The sequence below is a fragment of the Anguilla rostrata genome, chromosome 3 (assembly GCF_018555375.3).
Source record: "Anguilla rostrata isolate EN2019 chromosome 3, ASM1855537v3, whole genome shotgun sequence".
NCBI classification, from domain to species: Eukaryota; Metazoa; Chordata; class Actinopteri; order Anguilliformes; family Anguillidae; genus Anguilla; species Anguilla rostrata.
Genome location: NC_057935.1, coordinates 5,614,529 through 5,635,240, shown reverse-complemented (window position 1 = coordinate 5,635,240; position 20,712 = coordinate 5,614,529). Strand labels below are relative to the sequence as shown.

At 38.8% G+C, this 20,712-nt stretch overlaps 1 protein-coding gene across 1 annotated transcript in view; it reads right to left on the bottom strand.

Annotated features, from left to right (window-relative positions):
- The window catches only part of LOC135249701 (uncharacterized), a 139,787-nt gene extending 121,891 nt beyond the window's left edge, over positions 1-17,896 (bottom strand). Inside the window, exons 1-7 of the mRNA XM_064325219.1 lie at positions 17,801-17,896; positions 17,269-17,622; positions 16,472-16,825; positions 15,885-16,068; positions 10,024-10,184; positions 2,427-2,783; positions 1,478-1,831 (exon numbers count right to left, since the gene is read on the bottom strand). Of these exons, the coding sequence (XP_064181289.1) occupies positions 1,478-1,831; positions 2,427-2,783; positions 10,024-10,184; positions 15,885-16,068; positions 16,472-16,825; positions 17,269-17,622; positions 17,801-17,843 (1,807 nt within the window). The 5' untranslated portion in view covers positions 17,844-17,896. The remainder of the gene's footprint in view (positions 1-1,477; positions 1,832-2,426; positions 2,784-10,023; positions 10,185-15,884; positions 16,069-16,471; positions 16,826-17,268; positions 17,623-17,800) is intronic.
- Positions 17,897-20,712: the final 2,816 nt, after the last annotated feature.

Below are 20,712 nucleotides of genomic sequence, written 5' to 3'. Positions count from 1 at the left end.
GGAGGTGCAGGGCAAAATCGCCATACAAGCTAATGAGCACTATGAAGCTAAAGCAGCTTTAATTAGCTCCATGCAACTAGTTAATAAAACTAGTTCCAAATTTTAAGGCATGTCTTAACTTTGAGTTGAGGCTCGACAACAAGCAACTCGAAAACTGATCAGACATTTAACACTGGGACCTTTCCATGTACAATGTGATGTGTACAAGAAAGTTTGCAGATTTAAAAAATAATAATAAAATCCTAAAATCGTGTGAAACTGACAGATTTTTCTGTTTGGGACAAATGTATCTATGCCACCAGGTCACAATAATGGGCAGAACAGACAGACCTCAGACTGAATGGTAACCAGGCCCTCGTCAGGCCTATTTTAAAGGCACAGCCTGCTATACATGTAGCATTAGCTCTTAGTGGAAATGAATGACCATCAATCAGACACACTCTGCATGAATATGTGATAGGAGGTTAAGCATGAGGTTTTGCTGTTACTGATCAGTACAAGTTTTTTCCAATACCGAAAATATTGGCTGCACCACACTATGATACATTTCTGTTGTAAAAACAGGAATGGCGATAACAGTCTTAAGATTCCGTTACTGTGTCTCACCTGTATGTTTGAAGCTACTGTTTGCAAACCATTAGCTCTCAGTATCAAAGTTCTGTTCATGAACATTCTGTACTGCAATATATTTTCATTTGTATCTTCAACTTATTATCTTAATGTATGCATGTGGTGTGTATTCACATGTTTTTTCCAAAGAGCGTGTTTTCTCTAAGAATAAATTTGATTCCTCAAACAGCCCAAAATAAGACATCTTCACGAAGAGCCAGCAGCTACCGTAGACTGAGAGAAATGTTTTTACAGGTTCTGACTAAAGTTGACAATATCCTTTCCACTATAACTGTCTGTGTTAAAAAATTTCAGAGTACTGGATCAGGAACATAATCATAACCATGCATTTCAAATGACTGGAATTAAGTTTAATTGCATTACATTGTTTGAGTAACATCAGCTGTCTAAGGCTGTTCTGCCAACTTTATCAGAACAGCACATTAGGATTAATACACCTGGTGAATTTGTGAACAGGTATTGTTCTCTGGAAAAAAAATTTGAATAACAAGAGAAAGGAGAAAAAGAATACCCAGAAGGAGATATTAAAATGAACATGACACACATGCTGATATAATGATATGAATCCCGTATTAGCATTATTATTTATGCCTTCTTGCAATAGATGAGGACAAATATGGGCAACATGCAACAGAGAACTCCAGTCCGTATGATCGAGAGCCAGACAAGCCTGGATAATTCACCTCCTGAAATATAAATGTTTGTTAAGGATTTTGTGAATGAAGTTGAGATGTTGTTACAATCAAAATTATGTTAAAATCTAAATATTTTCCTTATTAGTTAAATAACAAATGTGAATCAATACTAACTGTGCTATTAAATCGTACATACATTTAAATGAGCTTACCCTCAAAGTCCAGCTTGGTCCCGTTCCCAAACAGGATCTCCCCACAGGTGGCCACAGCACAGTAGTAAGTCCCAGCATCAGAGGGGCTGAGGTTCCTCTTGGGGAAGTTGTAGACACAGCTCTGTGTGGGAGACACAGCCCCAGAGCTCCTCTGGCACTCATCACTCCTGGTTCCATGGGTGTAAATGATTCCTGGAGGGGACTCTCCTGAGCCCTGTCTGAACCAGTACACACTGTGTTCTCCTGCACAGGTCTCAGTGTGTACTGTACACTGCAGAGTCACAGAGTCTCCAGAAAGCACTGACTCAGACTCGGGCTGCTGCAGTACTACTGTCCTGCTGTGTAACTCTGAACCTGAAAAATTTGAACAATTAAAAAAATAACTGAATAAATGCTTTGACTCAATCATTATTTTTGTATTTCTGTAAATCAAAAGCATTTGCATATGCAAAAGCATTTTATTTTTGTGTGTGGCTGCAATTATTGTCATTATTCTTTATGAACACAGTTTTGACTCTAGGTCGTGGCTGAACTTCCCAATCTGGATCGGTGACAAATGCATGAGAAACTGTCTATTTGTGATGTTGTATTAATGACTTTAGAAAAATAATAATGCAAATTTACAGTGTTTGACTTAACATGCAGTATCTTAAACAACAACTTAGCTCAGTATTTCTTAACATAACACTGAACCAATACACGGACACACAAAACAGTTTGGCTAACCCTACCCAAAAAAAAAGATCTGCTTTCCTAGGATAATTTAAATTCACTTTTTTAAAAGCAAATGTCAAATGTTTATTTATGATAAAATAATGATCAGGCGAGTGAATCAAACAACACTTTTTTCAATATTTCACTGCTATTCTGTCCGTGAGCAGAGTATATTGTTGAAAGCCTGTACAATAAAAAAAACACGTGTAAAGCATCAACTAAGGTTCATATTTACCATTTACCATCACCATTAAAGTGGTTCCATTTCCAAAGTGGATTTCACTGTAACGTCCAATAGCGCAGTAGTATGTGGCTGAATCAGACGGCTCAGTTTGTGACACGGTCAGGTTAAAGCCCTCCTTTGATGCTTTAGCACTGAGGCGTTCACTGTTTTTAAACTCATTAAAAAAAGTATGATCTGATTGATAGGAAATTTGTACTACAATGAGCTGAGGCTTCTGTCCAAGAGGCTGTTTTAACCAGCTGATATAATTCCATTCTTGTGCAGTGTAGAAGCATGGGAGAGTCACAGTGTCTCCAATCTGAGCTCTCACCAGCACGTCAGGCTGAAATATATTCCCAAGCAGACCATCTGGAATACAACACAAAGCAATATTTCTACACAACAACAATGTGAAATACGCAATTAAAAAAGCCCAGCAATCTCTGTATAAATAATTCTATACAGTCCTAGTGTAAAGTTATTTTTGGCTGAAAGTTAATAATAATTACAAACTTACAGACTTTGCTGAAAAGTACAAGAAAGGTACAGAGTGGTGGCATCACTGTATCTGAACTCTCCTCTTCTGGAGACTCTCCTCAGCCTGAGACCCTGTTTGTCCTCTGCGCTGTAAAACTCAAACTGTACAGATAAGAGGAGGACATGAGGTAATAATTTCCAGCGATACACTGAACAGTAGGAGGGCACATGTCAGGGGCAGATTTGATTGGCTGTTCAATGAGGCAAATTATTGGGTGCACAAGAATGGTGCAAGCATACGCTGATAAACACCCTCAGTGCAAAAAAAGAACACTGATGTCATTATTTCCATCCTGCTTAATAAAGATCAAATAATAATAATAATCCAGGTGTTATTTAGAGTGCAATAATGTGGAAGTCTTCATAAAGTTTGAAATAGCTTACTTTAAGAATAACTTTAGATTGAAAACAGCACCTTAATTCGTACTACGGTTTAATATTTCTGTATCTGTGTGTGTGTGTGCATGGATGTATATGTGTGTGGGACCGTGTGTGTGTATGTGTGTGTGCGTGGGTGTATATGTGTGTGTGTGTGTGCGCATGTATGTGTGTGTGCATGGAGGTGTATGTGTCTGTGTGTGTGAGTGAGTGTGTGTCTGTGTGTGTGTGTGTGTGTGTGAGTGAGTGAGTGTGCATGTATGCGTGTGTGTGCATGTGTGTGTGCATGTGTGTGTGTGTGTGTGTGTGTGCTTCTGTGCAGTGTCCATGGTGCTGAATTTCTCTGCTGTCCCATTCCAGGAGTAGGAGGCAGTGCTGCCCGTAGGTGGATTGGGCCGGGATTCTGCATCCACATGCATTTTTGGTATTTATCATCTTCTTTCATCTGAAAACAAAAAAACTGTTGTCACAACTGATCTTACATTGTGATTTTGCACTGCACTGTAACCAGGGTGAGTTGTCTTTAAATAAATTATTTCATGATTTGTAATTGCACAACTCATAACTCGTAACTGAAACATTTTCTCATAATAGAATAAGCATTGTAACAGCAATAACTTACATACCGTAGATTGTCCATATCCAGGGTCTCAATGTCAGAGGCCTGAGGTTCTGTCACTGGATGACATCACAAAGGCCTCATTAAGGGGACTACCTCTGTTATCTCTCCTGGCCTCATCTCAATGAAGTGGCCAGTTCAATGCACCTAGTTGCGTTTAAATTTAGTTTATATATGTTTTTAAATAAATAAATACATTTTTAAAAATCATAAATTAGGCTCTCAAAATACATGACATGCATGAACAGCAATGAAACTTTTTTCAAAACAGGTTCCTTTAATCTTCTTGCATAACTGCAACCAGCACTTTCATTTAAATATATTAGCTGTGCTGGTTGTGGTGCCAGGAAGGGTGATGGTGTGCTGTCCCTCCAGCACCCAGGTATTCCAGAAACCTGGGAGAGCTGCAGGACCATGGACAGCACCGGCCCTTCTCACATGCAGGGGGGCAGGTGTGGCTCATTGTAATTAGACCAGCTGCTCCCCATTGCCTAATCACTGGGCCTTATGAAAGGGCCTTGCTCACAGGTGTAAGGAATCTTTCAAATTTCTTGTGAAAGGTTGTGTATGAGGGTTTGTTTGTAGTGGCTTGTAGTTTGTTTTTGTTTTTTTTGCTTCTACAGGATTGTTGGTTCCAGTTTATTCAATTTTTTAATGAAGAATTTTCAGTTGTTTTACAGTTTGTGGGCTAATGAAAGACAATGCAAATTTGTGACTTCAGGGGGAAGAGGAATGCCAGGTAACGTTTGAAACGGGTGCATGCAGGAAACCACAAAGGCAGAGCACAGGGGTTTTGTTTTGAGTCAGTGGCCTGAGAGTCAGATCAAACCACAGAGAGAGCTGCGCCTCCAGCATTGTGCAACAACTCCCCTCAGACGAGCAAGCAGGTCTCAGAGCGTGATCTCTAGCACGCTCTCAAAGGAAAGACGTTATAAACAGGAAACAAACACATTACCGGACTATAATTAAAACTGCCCTGCCCCTGCCCCCCAGTACCCAATGGAACCTAACTTGCAGAGAAACTACTCTCTTTGGTGACACACACACACATACATACACACAAACACGCACACACACACACACACACACGCAGGCACACACTCTCTTCCACCTCACCCATCCACTTACATCCTGATACAAGAATAGTCTCATGTGAGTCCATTCTGCTCCACACTTTACTCAGCACATACATTTGAGAAGAATTCTGCGTGTCCTGAATGAGTCAGCTGGTCACATGACCATGGAATGTACCATCAGGGCAGGGATAGGAGAGGAATGATCAAGATGCTGTGTGATCGTATCTTTTCAGTATTTTCTTTATGACTTATTGAGTGTATATTTAAATCTTTTAATGATGTGCACTTCACTGAGCATTTTATGTATAATGATATTCAACATTGCAAGCAGGACACCAAAAATTTGAAAGGTGAACACAAGCTGACAAACATCTCTAAAACGACATGATCAGACCAATACGGTATGACAACTTTGGGTTGTAATGTCATAAACTTTCATCATCAAAATGTCAGATTCATAAATAATGTAATGACTATGCTGTGCTGCTCCCTACTGGTTAAACTCTGTACTACACACATTATAATAGAAGTTCACGATGACCTTGTTGTGCATCATATACCGCAACTAAGAGGCAACAGCATAAAACTTGTGAATGATAATGCAAATAAAATAGCTGCATGTAGAATTAATAGATATCTTTAATTATAGAGAGCAATACTGATCTTTTGTCCCTGCAAATTATGTGCTGTATTTGGAACCACGAGGACAAATCAAAATCAAAATTAAAATCAGCATTTTTCTTTTGAAAGATAAGAACACTGTTTTCTAATGCTGTCTCTTCTGGTTTGCTGTAATGAAAAAGTGGTCTGAGGTGTGAAGTTGTTCGGAGCGTCAGTGTGGTTTCAGCGCTGAGAGAGGAAGATGTGAAGACAGCTCTGTGCAGCAGGTCAGTCTTCCTGTGTAGCTCTGATCTGTGTAGAGCTGAATGTATAAGGCTGTGAGTGGAAAATAACTGGACCTCCCCTGTCACCACAACAGAGCAGTTTGAAACAGACAAACACATTTTGCTGGTATTGAAAAAGAGAGCCGTGTGCAAAAGCTTTCAGAAACAATAAGCAGTGCAGTGACCTGCATATCAGGCAAAGGTAGCTGTCCATGTGACCTTTAAAGCCTCCCTTTTGTTATTTTAGGGTCATTGTTTAATATTATGCTGTCAAAACTAAATACTTTATAGTTGCAAGTCCAGTCTGGGTGAGGACATTACTCTCTCCTGGTTCTCTAGATCATCGGCCCCTGTGAACACCTGACAGGCGTCTCAGCAGGAAATGCAAGTGAGAGCCTGTTCATGCTCTGTCCCTGTACACAGGAAGGAGTGGTCTAAAACGTACAGCACCGGATCAGTTACTGAGAACGCAAGCTGTCGCTGTGCATACAGGAAGTGCTTTGGTTACTGAAGGTACAGGGAGGGCACTGCTAGCAAGAGGCCTAGCCTTCAGAAAGCGTGTCCAGCTGTTCTAAAGCTTGCTGGAGCATACCCAAATTCACTGCAATGACAAGAGTAACAAGATAATTGATCTCCATGAAAATTACAATGAGAGATCAACTCCCGAAATAAACTTAGCAAATGTTTGACCGCCATCCATTACCACTGCAGGGAAAGCAGTCGCGTTTTCTCATGGTTTATAATATTTTTTTTTTTTTTTTCTCTTGTCTCTCAAAATATGCATTGTTTCTTCTTCCAGTTAGAAATTTCTTTAGTATTTTGGTACAGTAACTACTACACGCAGGACAAATGCACTGACATTTTCATTTTGCCATTTTATTTCAACTCTTTCACACTAAAATGAGAATTGAACATTTGAATTATTGCATAGGTAGGTAATTCTTCAGTAATTTGCAGTTTATAGTTTAGTCAGTGGTTCATACATATTTCTTGAAACAATATCTTTTAAAATTAAAAAGATTTATTTTGCAAAAATTTATGTTGGGTTGAAGATTAATTTTTATGGAAAGCTTCACTCGCGGTCTCTAAATCTCATATCTGAGTAAACCGTTTCTTTCTCCACTTCCCTCTTGTTCCTCCTCACTTTGGGTTTCTTGGTGGTGAAAGTCAAAGCAGCGTAATTCATTGCTTCATCTGGACACTGAAAGGAAAAGCATAGCACACCACATTACACTTCATTATGATAATAATTATGCAGAATATTCACCACAAAAATGGATTTAGTTAGTTAGTTAGTTAGTTAGTTAGTTAGTCATTTAAAGTAGTTAATTCTCCTCTCAGCGTAATATTTGTACCTGTCCGCTCGACAAGGCTTCTCCCGGCACTTGGTTGTTTGATGCAGCTCCTGTTAGAGTGAAATAGGAACGTAAACCACTGGTGGTTGGCTGAAAATAATACATTTAACCATTGATTTTCAATGGTGCACAATCTAATATGAAATATCATCATCATCATCATCATCAGTAGTAGTTATTATTTGAAGCAGCAGTGGTGGCAGTGTTTTTCATATAGTCAATGGCATTCATCAGACGACAATAAGTTGCTACAACAATAAGAAATCCATCAGAGGAGTACATCTATGATATAATCTCCAGGGAATTAGGGTTGGCTCCAATGGAGATTACATATCGCATTAAAAATATTTTAATTTGTTTGGAGGCCAGAAAACTGTACTTACTCTGCATTCTCTTTTACTGATTTTTACTGGCTTTTGCTCGAGCACTTTTATTTTCATAATCGAGGATTTGTCACATCACAGCTGTTGTGCCTGTAATTAGTACTTAGTGCCAGCTGGGTACCAAACACAAATACATAAAAACTACAACCAATATACAATATTGGGGTAAATATCAAATAGTAAAGTTGAATAAATTCAAGACAGATTTGGCTTGCTTTTACGTGTGATATGTGTACATAATGTGCACATACCGGAAAGTAAACAGACCTCTGCACCAATGGAGGAACTTTACTTCATCTTGTTCTACAGAACGGTTCAGATGCTGCATATGCCCATAGGTGCATGCTATATATGAAATGGCCTTATGTGCAGATGACAAAATTGTTGTCATATTTCGAAACCGCACTACTTCACAATGACATTTGAACATTTTCACAATTCACAATTTTTGTGCCGCACCCATTAAGGTATTGAGTATTTTTATGATCTTGTATGTTTTATACTTGTCAGATTTAATTTAACAAACATTTTATTGTACTGTGTGTAGGTTGTAAATAAAAAATAGATTGACACATACCACACCGTTAAACCTGGTCTCTTACCTTTGTAATTCTCATAGCTCTTTCTCCTTTTCAGAGTGAGGACAATATTTAGGATCACACTCAACGCCAAAGCTCCCGCCATGCAATAAAGAGGCAAAGCTTCATTCCCTGACATATAAAATTCAAGAATTAGTACAGCACCCTTCACGAGTAACATGAACCTTTTAAGATGTGAGATCACAAACATGTGATTACAATGTTCTTCACTGAACATTCTAATGCTCATGTCACAGTCACTACTGGTAATTGAAAACAATGGAGTTCTAGAACAGTTATGGAAAATCATTCCAAAATACAAAGAGAAATAGTAAAAACAATTAAAGCTTACCACATAAAAAATCAGCTAATGATAAACGAACATTCAATAATTTCAGATGAATTCTGAATATTCCCCCGGTTGATATTATTTAAGTAATCTTTTAGCCCATGCCTTGTCGAAATTAATGTATGAACCTTTTAAAATCAGAATTAATTAAGACAATGCTTTCAATGTGTGATTGATTGTTTTGCTTACGCTCAAAGTCCAGCTTGGTCTCGTTCCCAAACAGGATCTCTCCACAGATGCCCACAGCACAGTAGTAAGTCCCAGCATCAGAGGAGCTGAGGTTCCTCTTGGGGAAGTTGTAGACACAGCTCTGTGTGGGAGACACAGCCCCAGAGCTCCTCTGGCACTCATCACTCCTGGTTCCATGGGTGGAAATGATTCTTGGAGGGGACTCTCCTGAGCCCTGTGTGAGCCAGTACACACTGTGTTCTCCTGCACAGGTCTCAGTGTGTACGCTACACTGCAGAGCCACAGAGTCTCCTGACTGCACTGACTCAGACTCGGGCTGCTGCAGTACTACTGTCCTGCTGAGTGACTCTGAACCGAAAGAATTCAGTTTAATAACTAAAATTATATATTATATTTCTGTAATACGAAAAGCAAATGCAGCATTTTATTTTGTACAAACACTATAACAATTAGCTTAGAAATATCATTTAGCTGTATTCTAATTCATATATGCCCATTCCTATAACAAGAAAATGTCTATTTGTGACTTTGTATAAATGACTTTTACAAAATAATACTGCAACATACAGTATCAGCAATAATACATAATGTTAATATACCTGTCTTTCTTAATGCTTAACCAAATCATCAATACACAAAGCAGAGTTTGAGTGACCATACTACAAAAAGATCTGCTTTCTTAGGATTTTTTAAAATTTTAATTCACCTTTAAAAAAATCCTAAGCAAGAAAAGAAGTAGAAAACATGGACTTAAGTTTCATATTTACCCGTCACCATTAAAGTAGCTCCATCTCCAAAGCTGATCTCTTTGTAGCGTGTAATACTGCAGTAGTATGTGGCTGAATCTGATGGCTCTGCTTGTGACACAGTCAGGTTAAAGCTCCCCTTCGCTGCTTTAGCACTGAAGCGTTCACTGTCTTTAAACTCATTGAAAAATATAGCATCTGTTTTAGGGTTCATTGTCATTGCTATAATCTGGGGCTTCTCTCCAAGAGGCTGCTTAAACCAGCTGGCATAGGACACAAAACTGTGATTATAGAAACATGGGAAAGTCACAGCGTCTCCAAGCTGAGCTCCTACCAGTGCGTAAGGCTGATCAACATTCTTCCCAAGCAAACCAACTGGAAGAAAAAAGAAAGCATCATCAACTGACAATGGTAACAATAAGGGAAACAATGTATTAATCTCTGTATTAATGCCTCCATACAGTCCTTCTGTAAAGTTATTTTGGCTGATAAGTTAATAATATTCATTCACTTACAGACTTTGCTGAAAAGCACAAGAACAGCACAGAGTGGTGGCATCACTGTATCTGAACTCTCCTCTTCTGGAGACTCTCCTCTGCCTGAGACCCTGTTTGTCCTCTGCGCTGTAAAACTCAAACTGTACAGATAAGAGGAGGACTTGAGGTAATAATTTCTTGTCATTCACTGAACAGTAGGAGGGCACATGTCAGGGACAGATTTGATTGGCTGTTTAATGAGACAAATTGTTGGGTGCACAAGAGCTGCACAAGCATCCGCTGATAAATACCCTCAGTGCAAACAAAGAAGACCGTTGTCATTATTTCCATTTTTCTTTCATGTGTGATAATCTTTTCAGGTCATCATTGTACATGACAATTTGTTCTGAACTGACCATCCTGCTTAATAACAGTCAAATAATAATAATAATCCAGTTGTTATTTACAGTGCAATAATGTGGAAGTCTTCATAAAGTTTGACATAGGTTACTTTAAGTATAACTTTAGATTTAAAACAGCACCTGAATTAGTTCTACAGTTTAATATGTGTGTGTGTGTGTGTGTGTGTGTGTGTCCGTGGGTGTATATGTGTGTGGGTGCATGTGTGCGTGTGTGTGTATGTGTGTATTTGCGCGTGCGTGGGTGTATATGTGTGTGGGTGCGTGTGTGTGCGCATGTATGTGTGTGTGCATGGAGGTGATTGTGTGTGTGTATGGGTGTGTGTGTGTATGTGTGTGTGTGTGCATGGGTGTGTGTGTGTGTGTGTATGTGTCTATGGGTGTGTGTCTGTATGTGTATGGGTGTGTGTGTGTGTGTGTGTGTGTGTGAGTGTGCGTGTGTGTGAGTTTATGTGTGCAGTGTCCATGGTGCTGAATTTCACTGCTGTCCCATTCCAGGAGTAGGAGTCAGTGCTGCCCGTAGGTGGATTGGGCTGGGATTCTGCATTTATATGCATTTTTGGTATTTTTAAACTTCTATCATCTGAAAACATAAAAAAGTGGTAAAAACAACAAGAAAACAGTTGTCTTTACTATGAGAGCCACCCAAAAGTTTAGAATGGCTGATTATACTTTAGAACATTGGGCAGCTCACTGGAATGTCCATGCTGTGATGTCACACCTGATTTTGCACTGTACCGAAAACAGGGTGAGTTGTCTTTAAAGAAGTTAATTCATGATTTGTAATTGCACAACTCATAATTCATAACTGAAACATTTTCTCATCATTGAATGAGCAATGTACCAGCAATAACTTACATAACGTAGATTGTCCATATCCAGGCTGTCAATCTCAGAGGCCTGAGGTTCTGTCACTGGATGACATCACAATGGCCTCATTAAGGGGACTACCTCTGTTATCTCTCCTGGCCTTGTCTCAATGAAGGGCCAGTTCAATGCACCTAGTTTTTAAATATAAGTTTTTATAATAAATAAATAAAATAAATAAATACATTTTTAAAAATCATAAATTAGGCTCTCAAAATACATGACTGCATGAACAGCAATGCAACTTTTTAAAAATGGGTTCCTTTAATCTTCTTGCATAACTGCAGCACTTTCGTTTAAAAATCTATGCTGTGCAGGTTGTGGTGCCAGGAAGGGTGATGGTGTTCTGTCCCTCCAGCACCCAGGAATTCCAGCAACATGGGAGAGCTGCAGGACCATGGACAGCACCGGCCCTTCTCACAGGCAGGGGGCAGGTGTGGTTCATTCTAATTAGGCCAGCTGCTCGCTATTGCCTAATCACTGGGCCTTATAAAAGGGCCTTGCTCACAGTTTTCTCGCTCAGTTTGTTTTTTTGTTTTTTTCTCTTCAGTTCTTGGATGAATGAAAGTAAGTACATTTTATAATTTATTTTGTTTTTTCATCATGTGATACAGTGGCCACCCCCATCACTGCATCACAAAGTCTATTATGGTAAAAGAAGCATTAAGAAGAGTATTGGGCAACCAATTCATGTCCTGAATAAAATTAAAATGTTTACATTTGTGACATGTTTAAACACCCTACTGTACAAACCTGGTGGTTTGAGTTTTGTGAAAGTGGGCAATATGGTTCAAGAAAGATCATGATTAGAAAGCTTTCAAACTGTTTGTTTGATTTCTGACAGCCATTTGAGCTGAGTTCTCAAAATGTATTCTCGTTCAAAAAGAAATTGTGTATAATCACTGATTTTCTCAAGAGCACATGTAGTTCTGACCCCACTGAAGTGCCAGAGGAGATAAGAATGACAGAGAGAGAGAAAGAAAGAGGGAGGTACCAGGTGACGTATGTAAGGGGTGTATGCAGGAAACCACAAAGGCAGAGCACAGGGATCTTGTTTTGAGTCAGTGGCCTGAGAGTCAGACTGAGCCACAGAGAGAGCAGCACCTCCAGCATTGTGCAAAAACCCCCCTCAGACCAGCAAGCAGGTCTCAGAGCGTGATCTCTAGCGCGCTCTCAAAGGAAAGACGTTATAAACAGGAAACAAAAACAGTACCGGACTATAACTAATACTGCCCTGCCCCCTGCCCCCTAGTACCCAATGGAACCTAACTTGCTGGGATACTGCTTTCTTTGGTCACACACACGAACACACACACACGCAGGCACACACACACACACACACGCGCGCGCGCGTGCGTGCGTGCAAACACGCAGGCACACACTCTCTCTTCCGCCTCACCTACTGTAAACACTCACATCCTCATAGTCAAACACCCATGATACAGGAATTGTTTCATGTAAATCCATTCTGCTCCACACCTTACTCAGCACATACATTTATGAAGAATTCTGCTTGTCCTCAATGAGTCAAGAACACTTTCATGTCCCGTGTCCCCACAGCTGGTCACATGAACATAGAATGTACCATCAGAGCAGGAAAAGGAGGGGGATGATCGAGGTGCTCTGTGTTTCAATGCATCTGATGATGTTTGTGCAGGAAAAACACTATCACTTTACTTTAGTATTTTTATGACTCATTGAGTGTATATTGAATATTTTAATGATGTGCACTTCACTGAGCATTTTACGTATAATGATATTCAACATTGTTAGCAGTATATAAGAAATTTGAACGGTGCACACAAGCTGAAGAACATGTCAAAAACACCTTAGTCATGCCGTATTGGTCTGATTATCAAGACTTATAGATTGTGACGTTATAATTTATCATCGTCCTAATGTCACATTTATAAATAATTTAATGACTATGCTGTGCTGCTTCCTATTGGTAAAACTCTGAACAACACACATTATAAAAGACGGTTATGATGACCTTGCTCTGCATTATAATACAACTAAAAAGCAACAGCAAAAAACATGTCAATGATAATGAATGTAAAATAAAAAATTGAAAAGCCTTTTTAATTATAGAGAGCGATACTGATCATTTTGTCCCTGCAATTTATGCACTATATTTGGAACCATGTGGACAGATTTTGAGTAGTATTTTTCTTTTGAAAGTTAAGTACACTGTTTTCTAATGTTGTCTCTTCTGGTTTGCTGTAATGGAAAGTTGGTCTGGGGTGTGAAGTTGATCAGAGAGTCAGTGTGGTTTCAGCGCTGAGAGAGGGAGGTGTGAACACAGCTCTGAGCAGGTCAGTCTTCGTGTGCCAGTCGTCCTGTGCAGCTCTGATCTGTGTAGAGCTGAATGTATAAGGCTGTGAGTGGAAAATGTGAGTGAACTTCCCCTGTCGCCATCACAGAGCAAAATGACAAAATAACATTTGTATTAGGGCCTCCTCCAATTATTTAATTACCGTTATATCATTAGCATTGATGTTCAACTGTCAAAACGAAACACTTTAGAGTAACAAGTCCAGCCTGGTTAAGGGCATTACTCTCTCCTTGTTCTCTAGATTATCTGTGAACACCTGGCATCTCAGCAGGAAATGCATGGGGGAGTCTGTTCATGCTCTGTCCCTGTACACAGGAAGGAGTGGTCTAAAACGTACAGCACCGGATCAGTTACTGAGAACGCAAGCTGTCGCTGTGCATACAGGAAGTCCTTTAGTTACTGAAGGTACAGGGAGGGCTCTGCTAGCAAGAGGCCTAGCCTTCAGAAAGCATATCCAGCTGTTCTAACTTGCTAGCTTGCTGGAGCATACCAAAATTCACAGCGATGACAAGAGTAACAAGATAATTGATCTCCATGAAAATTACAATGAGAGATCAACTCCCGAAATAAACTTAGCAAATATTTGACCACCATCCATTACCACTGCAGGGAAATATATATATAATATTTAATATTTTTTTTTGCTCTTGTCTCTCAAAATATGCATTGTCTCTTCTTCCAGTTAGAAATTTCTTTAGTATTTCGGTACAGTAACTACTACACGCAGGACAAATGCACTGACATTTTCATTTTGCCATTTTATTTCAACTCTTTCACACTAAAATGAGAATTGAACATTTGAATTGAATTTTTGCATAGGTAATTCTTCAGTAATTTGCAGTTTATAGTTTATTCAGTGGTCCATACATATTTTTTGAAACAATATCTTTTAAAATAGAAAAGATTTATTTGGCAAAAATGTATGTTGGGTCCTATGTTTAAAAAAGAGGCTCTTGGTTTAGGAAAGGCAAATCCTGAACGTTTGTATCATGTGCAGCCTCATATTATTATGTTCACCAATTCTGGCAAGGGAATAGTTGATAAATTCTGATCATTCTTGTGATGAAGATGAATTTTTATGGAAAGCTTCACTCGCGGTCTCTAAATCTCATATCTGAGTAAACCGTTTCTTTCTCCACTTCCCTCTTGTTCCTCCTCACTTTGGGGTTCTTGGTGGTGAAAGTCAAAGCAGCGTAATTCATTGCTTCATCTGGACACTGAAAGGAAAAGCATAGCATAGCACACCACATTACAATTCATTATGATAATAATTATGCAGAATATTCACCACAGAAATGGATTTAGTTAGTTAGTTAGTTAGTTAGTTAGTCATTTAAAGTAGTTAATTCCCCTCTCAGCGTTATATTTGTACCTGTCCGCTCGACAAGGCTTCTCCCGGCACTTGGTTGTTTGATGCAGCTCCTGTTAGAGTGGAATATGAACGTAAAATTATACTTGAAAATAATACATTTAAGCAGTGATTTTCAATGGTGTAGAATCTAATATGAAATATCCTCATCATCATCATTATCATCAGTAGTAGTTATTATTTGAAGCAGCAGTGGTAGCAGTGTTTTTCATATAGTCAATGGCATTCATCAGACGAAAATAAGTGGCTACAACAATAAGAAATCCATCAGAGGAGTACATCTGCAATATTATCTCCAGGGAATTAGGGTTGGCTCCAGTGGAGATTACATATCGCTTTAAAAATATTTAAATTTGTTTGGAGGCCAGAAAACTCTGCTTACTCTGCATTCTCTCTTACTGCTTTTTACTGGCTTTTGCTCAAGAGCACTTTTATTTTCATAATCGAGGATTTGTCACATCACCGCTGTTGTGCCTGTAATTAGTACTTAGTGCCAGCTGGGTACCAAACACAAATACATAAAAACTACAACCAAAATACAATATTGGGGTAAATATCAAATAGTAAAGTTGAATAAATTCAAGACAGATTTGGCTTGCTTTTACGTGTGATATGTGTACATAATGTGCACATACCGGAAAGTAGACAGACCTCTGCACCAATGGAGGAACTTTACTTCATCTTGTTTTACAGAACTGTTCAGATGATGCATATGCCCATAGCTGCATGCTAGATATGAAATGGCCTTATGTGCAGATAACAAAATTATTGTCATATTTCGAAACCGCACTACTTCACACTGACATTCGAACATTTTCACAATTCACAATTTTTGTGCCGCACCCATAAAGGTATTGAGTATGTTTATGATCTTGTAAGTTTTATACTTGTCTGATCTAATTTAACAAACATTTTATTGTACTGTGTATATGTTGTAAATAAAAAATAGATCGACACATACCACACCGTTAAACCTGGTCTCTTACCTTTGTAATTCACACAGCTCTTTCTCCTTTTCAGAGCGAGGACAATATTTAGAATCACACTCAACGCCAAAGCTCCCGCCATGCAATAAAGAGGCAAAGCTTCATTCCCTGACATATAAAATTCAAGAATTAGTACAGCACCCTTCACGAGTAACATGAACCTTTTAAGATGTGAGATCACAAACATATGATTAGAATGTTCTTCACTGAACATTCTAATGCTGATGTCACAGTCACTACTGGTAATTGAAAACAATGGAGTTTTAGAACAGTTATGGAAAATCATTCCAAAAAAATAAAAGAGGAATAGCAAACAATAAAAGCTTACCACATAAAAAAATCAGCTAATGATAAACAAACATTCAATAATTTCAGATGAATTCTGAATATTCCCCTGGATGATATTATTTAAATAATCTTTTAGCCCAAGCCTTTCCAAAATTAATGTATGAACCTTTTAAAATCGGAATTAATTAAGACAATGCTTTCAATGTGTGATTGTTTTTCTTACGGTCAAAGTCCAGCTTGGTCCCGTTCCCAAACAGGATCTCTCCACAGATGTCCACAGCACAGTAGTAAGTCCCCGCATCAGAGGAGCTCAGGTTCCTCTTGGGGAAGTTGTAGACACAGCTCTGTGTGGGAGACACAGCCCCAGAGCTCCTCTGGCACTCATCACTCCTGTTTCCATGGGTGTAAATGATTCCTGGAGGGGACTCTCCTGAGCCCTGTCTGAACCAGTACACGCTGTGTTCTCCTGTACAGGTCTCAGTGTGTACTGTACACTGCAGAGTCACAGAGTCTCCTGACTGCACTGACTCAGACTCGGGCTGTTGCAGTACTACTGTCCTGCTGAGTGACTCTGAACCTAAAGAATTCAGTTTAATAACTAAAATTATATCAGGATATATGCCTGGATTCAATCATCATTTTTCCATTTCTGTAATACGAAAAGCAAATGCAGCATTTTATTTTGTACAAACACTATAACAATTAGCTTAGAAATATCAATTAGCTGTATTCTAATTCATATATGCCCATTCCTATAACAAGAAAATGTCTATTTGTGACTTTGTATAAAAGACTTTTACAAAGTAATACTGCAACATACAGAATCAGCAATAATAAATAATGTTAATATTACTGTCTTTCTTAATACTTAACCAAATCATCAATACACAAAGCAGAGTTTGAGTGACCATACAACAAAAAGATCTGCTTTCTTAGGATTTTTTAAAATTTAAATTCACTTTAAAAATAATCCTGAGCAAGAAAAAAAGTATAAAACATGGACTTAAGTTTCATATTTACCCGTCACCATTAAAGTAGCTCCATCTCCAAAGCTGATCTCATTGTAGCCTGTAGTACTGCAGTAGTATGTTGCAGAATCAGACGGCTCTACTTGTGACACAGTCAGGTTAAAGCTCCCCTTCGCTGCTTTAGCACTGAAGCGTGTGCTGTTTTTAAACTCATTGAACAATATAGTACCTGATTTAGGGTCCATTGTCATTGCTATAATCCGGGGTTTCTCTCCAAGAGGCTGCTTAAACCAGCTGGCAAAGGACACAAATTTGTGAGCATGGAAACATGGGAGAGTCACATTGTCTCCAAGCTGAGCTCCCACCAGTGCGTAAGGCTGATCAACATTCTTCCCAAGCAGACCATCTGGAAAAAAACAAAAAGCATCTTCAATTGACAATGGTAACAATAAGGGAAAAAACATATTCATTTCTGTATTAATGCCCGCATACAGTCCTTGTGTAAACATATTTTGGCTGATAAGTTATATATATTAATATTCATAATATTATATTCATTATATTCATAATATTCATTCACTTACAGACTTTGCTGAAAAGCACAAGAACAGTACAGAGTGAAGGCATCACTTTATCTGAACTCTCCTCTTCTGGAGACTCTGCTCTGCCTGAGACCCTGTTTGTCCTCTGCGCTGTAAAACTCAGATATGTACAGATAAGAGGAGGACTTGAGGTGATAATTTCCAGTGATTCACTGAACAGAAGGAGGGCACATGTCAGGGGCAGATTTGATTGGCTGTTTAATGAGACAAATTGTTGGGTGCACAAGAGCTGCACAAGCATCCGCTAATAAACACTCTCAGTGCAACAAAGAAGACCGTTGTCATTATTTCCATTTTTCTTTCATGTGTGATGACCTTGTCAGGTCATCATTGCAAATGAGAATTTGTTCTGAACTGACCATACTGCTTAATAAAGGTCAAATAATAATAATAATCCAGTTGTTATTTACAGTGCAATCATGGGGAATTCTTCATGAAGTTTGAAATAGTTCACTTTGAGAATAACTTTAGATTGGAATCAGCACCTCAATTCGTGTTACAGTTTAATATGTCTGTGTATGTGTGTGTGTGTGTGTGCAAATGTGTATTAGTGCTTGGGTGTTTGTGTGTGTGTGTCTGTGTGTGTATTTGTGTGTGTGTTTGCATGTGGTCGCATGTGTGTGCGTGTGTGAATGTGTGCACATGTGCATTTGTGCGTGGGTGTTTGTGTGTGTGTGTCTGTGTGTGTATTTGTGTGTGTGTTTGCATGTGGTTGCATGTCTGTGCGTGTGTGAATGTGTGCACATGTGCATTTGTGCGTGGGTGTTTGTGTGTGTGTCTGTGTGTGTATTTGTGTTTTCATGTGTTTGCATGTGGTTGTGTGTGTTTGCATGTGTGTATAAATATATATGCATGTGTGTGTGTGTGTGTGTTTGTGTATGTGTGGTTGTGTGTGTGTGCATCTGTGTGTGTGTGTGTGTGGTTGTGTGTGTCTATATGGTTGTGTGTGTGTGTGTGTGTTTATGTGTGTAGTGTCCATGGTGCTGAATTGCTCTGCTGTCCCATTCCAGGAGTAGGAGTCAGTGCTGCCCGTAGGTGGATTCAGCCGGGATTCTGCATTCACATGCATTTTTGATATTTTTAAACTTCTATCATCTGAAAACATGAAAAAAGTGGTCAAAAACAACAACAATAAAAAAGATCTGTTGTCTTTACTGTGAGAGTTTAGAATGGCTGATTATGCTAATGAGTTCAGAACATTGGGCAGCTCACTGGAATGTTCATACTGTGATGTCACACCTGATCTTACATTGTGATTTTGCACTGCACCGAAACCAGCGTGAGTTGTCTTTAAAAAAGTTATTTCATGATTTGTTTTTGTTTTTTTTAAAGTATTTTATTTGTTGTTGTTTTTCAGTTTCTGGACGAATCAAAGTACACTTTTTATTTTATTGTCTTTTCATCATGTGATACAGTGGCCATCCCCAGCACTGCATCAAAGCCTATTATGGTAAAAGAAGCATTAAGAAGAGTATTGGGCTACAAATTCATGTCCTAAATGAAATCAAAATGTTTACTATTGTGGCATGTTTAAACACCCTACTGTACAAACCTGGTGGTTTGAGTTTTGTGAAAGTGGGCAATATTGTTCAATAAAGACCATGATTAGAAAGCTTTCAAACTTTTTTTATTAAAAATTTCTGACAACTATTTGAGCTGAGTTCTCGAAATGTTTTCTCATTTAAAAAGAAATGGTGTATAATCACTGATTATCTCAAGAGCACATGTAGTTCTGACCCCACTGAAGTGACAGAGGAGAATGATAGAGAGAGAGAATGAAAGAGGGAGGTACCAGATGACGTATGTAAGGGGTGCATGCAGAGGACACCACAAAGGCAGAGCACAGGGGTTTTGTTTTGAGTCAGTGGCCTGAGAGTCAGACTGAGCCACAGAGAGAGAGCTGCACCTCCAGCATTGTGCAAAAACCCCCTCAGACCAGCCAGCACGTCTCAGAGCGTGATCTCTAGTGCGCTCTCAAAGGGAAAGAGGTTATAAACAAAAACATTACCAGACTATAATTAATACTGAAAATGCCCTGTCCCCAGTCCTCAATAGAATTTAACTTGCTGGGATACTACTCTCTTTGGTCACACACACACATGCACACACACACACACACACACACACACACACAGGCACACACACACACACACACGCAGGCACCGACTCTCTCTTCCCCCTCACCTATACACTCACATCCTCATAGCCAAACACCCATGATACAGGGATTGTTTCATGTAAATCCATTCTGCTCCACACCTTACTCTGCACATACATTTATGAAGAATGCTGCTTGTCCTGAATGAGTCAAGACCACTTTCATGTCCCGTGTCAGTACAGCTGGTCACATGACCATGGAATGTACCATCAGGGCAGGAAAAGGAGGGGAATGATCAAGATGCTCTGTGTTTCAATGCATCTGATGATGTTTGTGCAGAAAAAAACACTATCACATTACTTTAGTATTTTTTATGACTTATTGGGTGTATATTTAAATATTTTAATGATGTGCACTTCACTGAGCATTTCACGTGTAATGATATTCAACATTGTAAGCCGTATATAAAAAATTTGAAAGGTGCACACAAGCTGAAGAACATGTCAAAAACACCTTAATCAGACCAATACGGCGTGACTATCAAGAGTTATAGATTGTGACATCATAAATTATCCTTGTTGTAATGTCACATTTATAAATAATTTAATGACTGTGTTCCTATTGGTAAAACTCTGAACAACACACTTTATTAAAGACGGTTATGATGACCTTGCTCTGCATCATAATACAACTAAAAAGCAACAGCATAAAACATGATAAAAAATGATAATGAATGTAAAATAGGAAAGTGAAAAGCCTCTTTAATTACATAGAGCGATACTGATGGTTTTTTCCC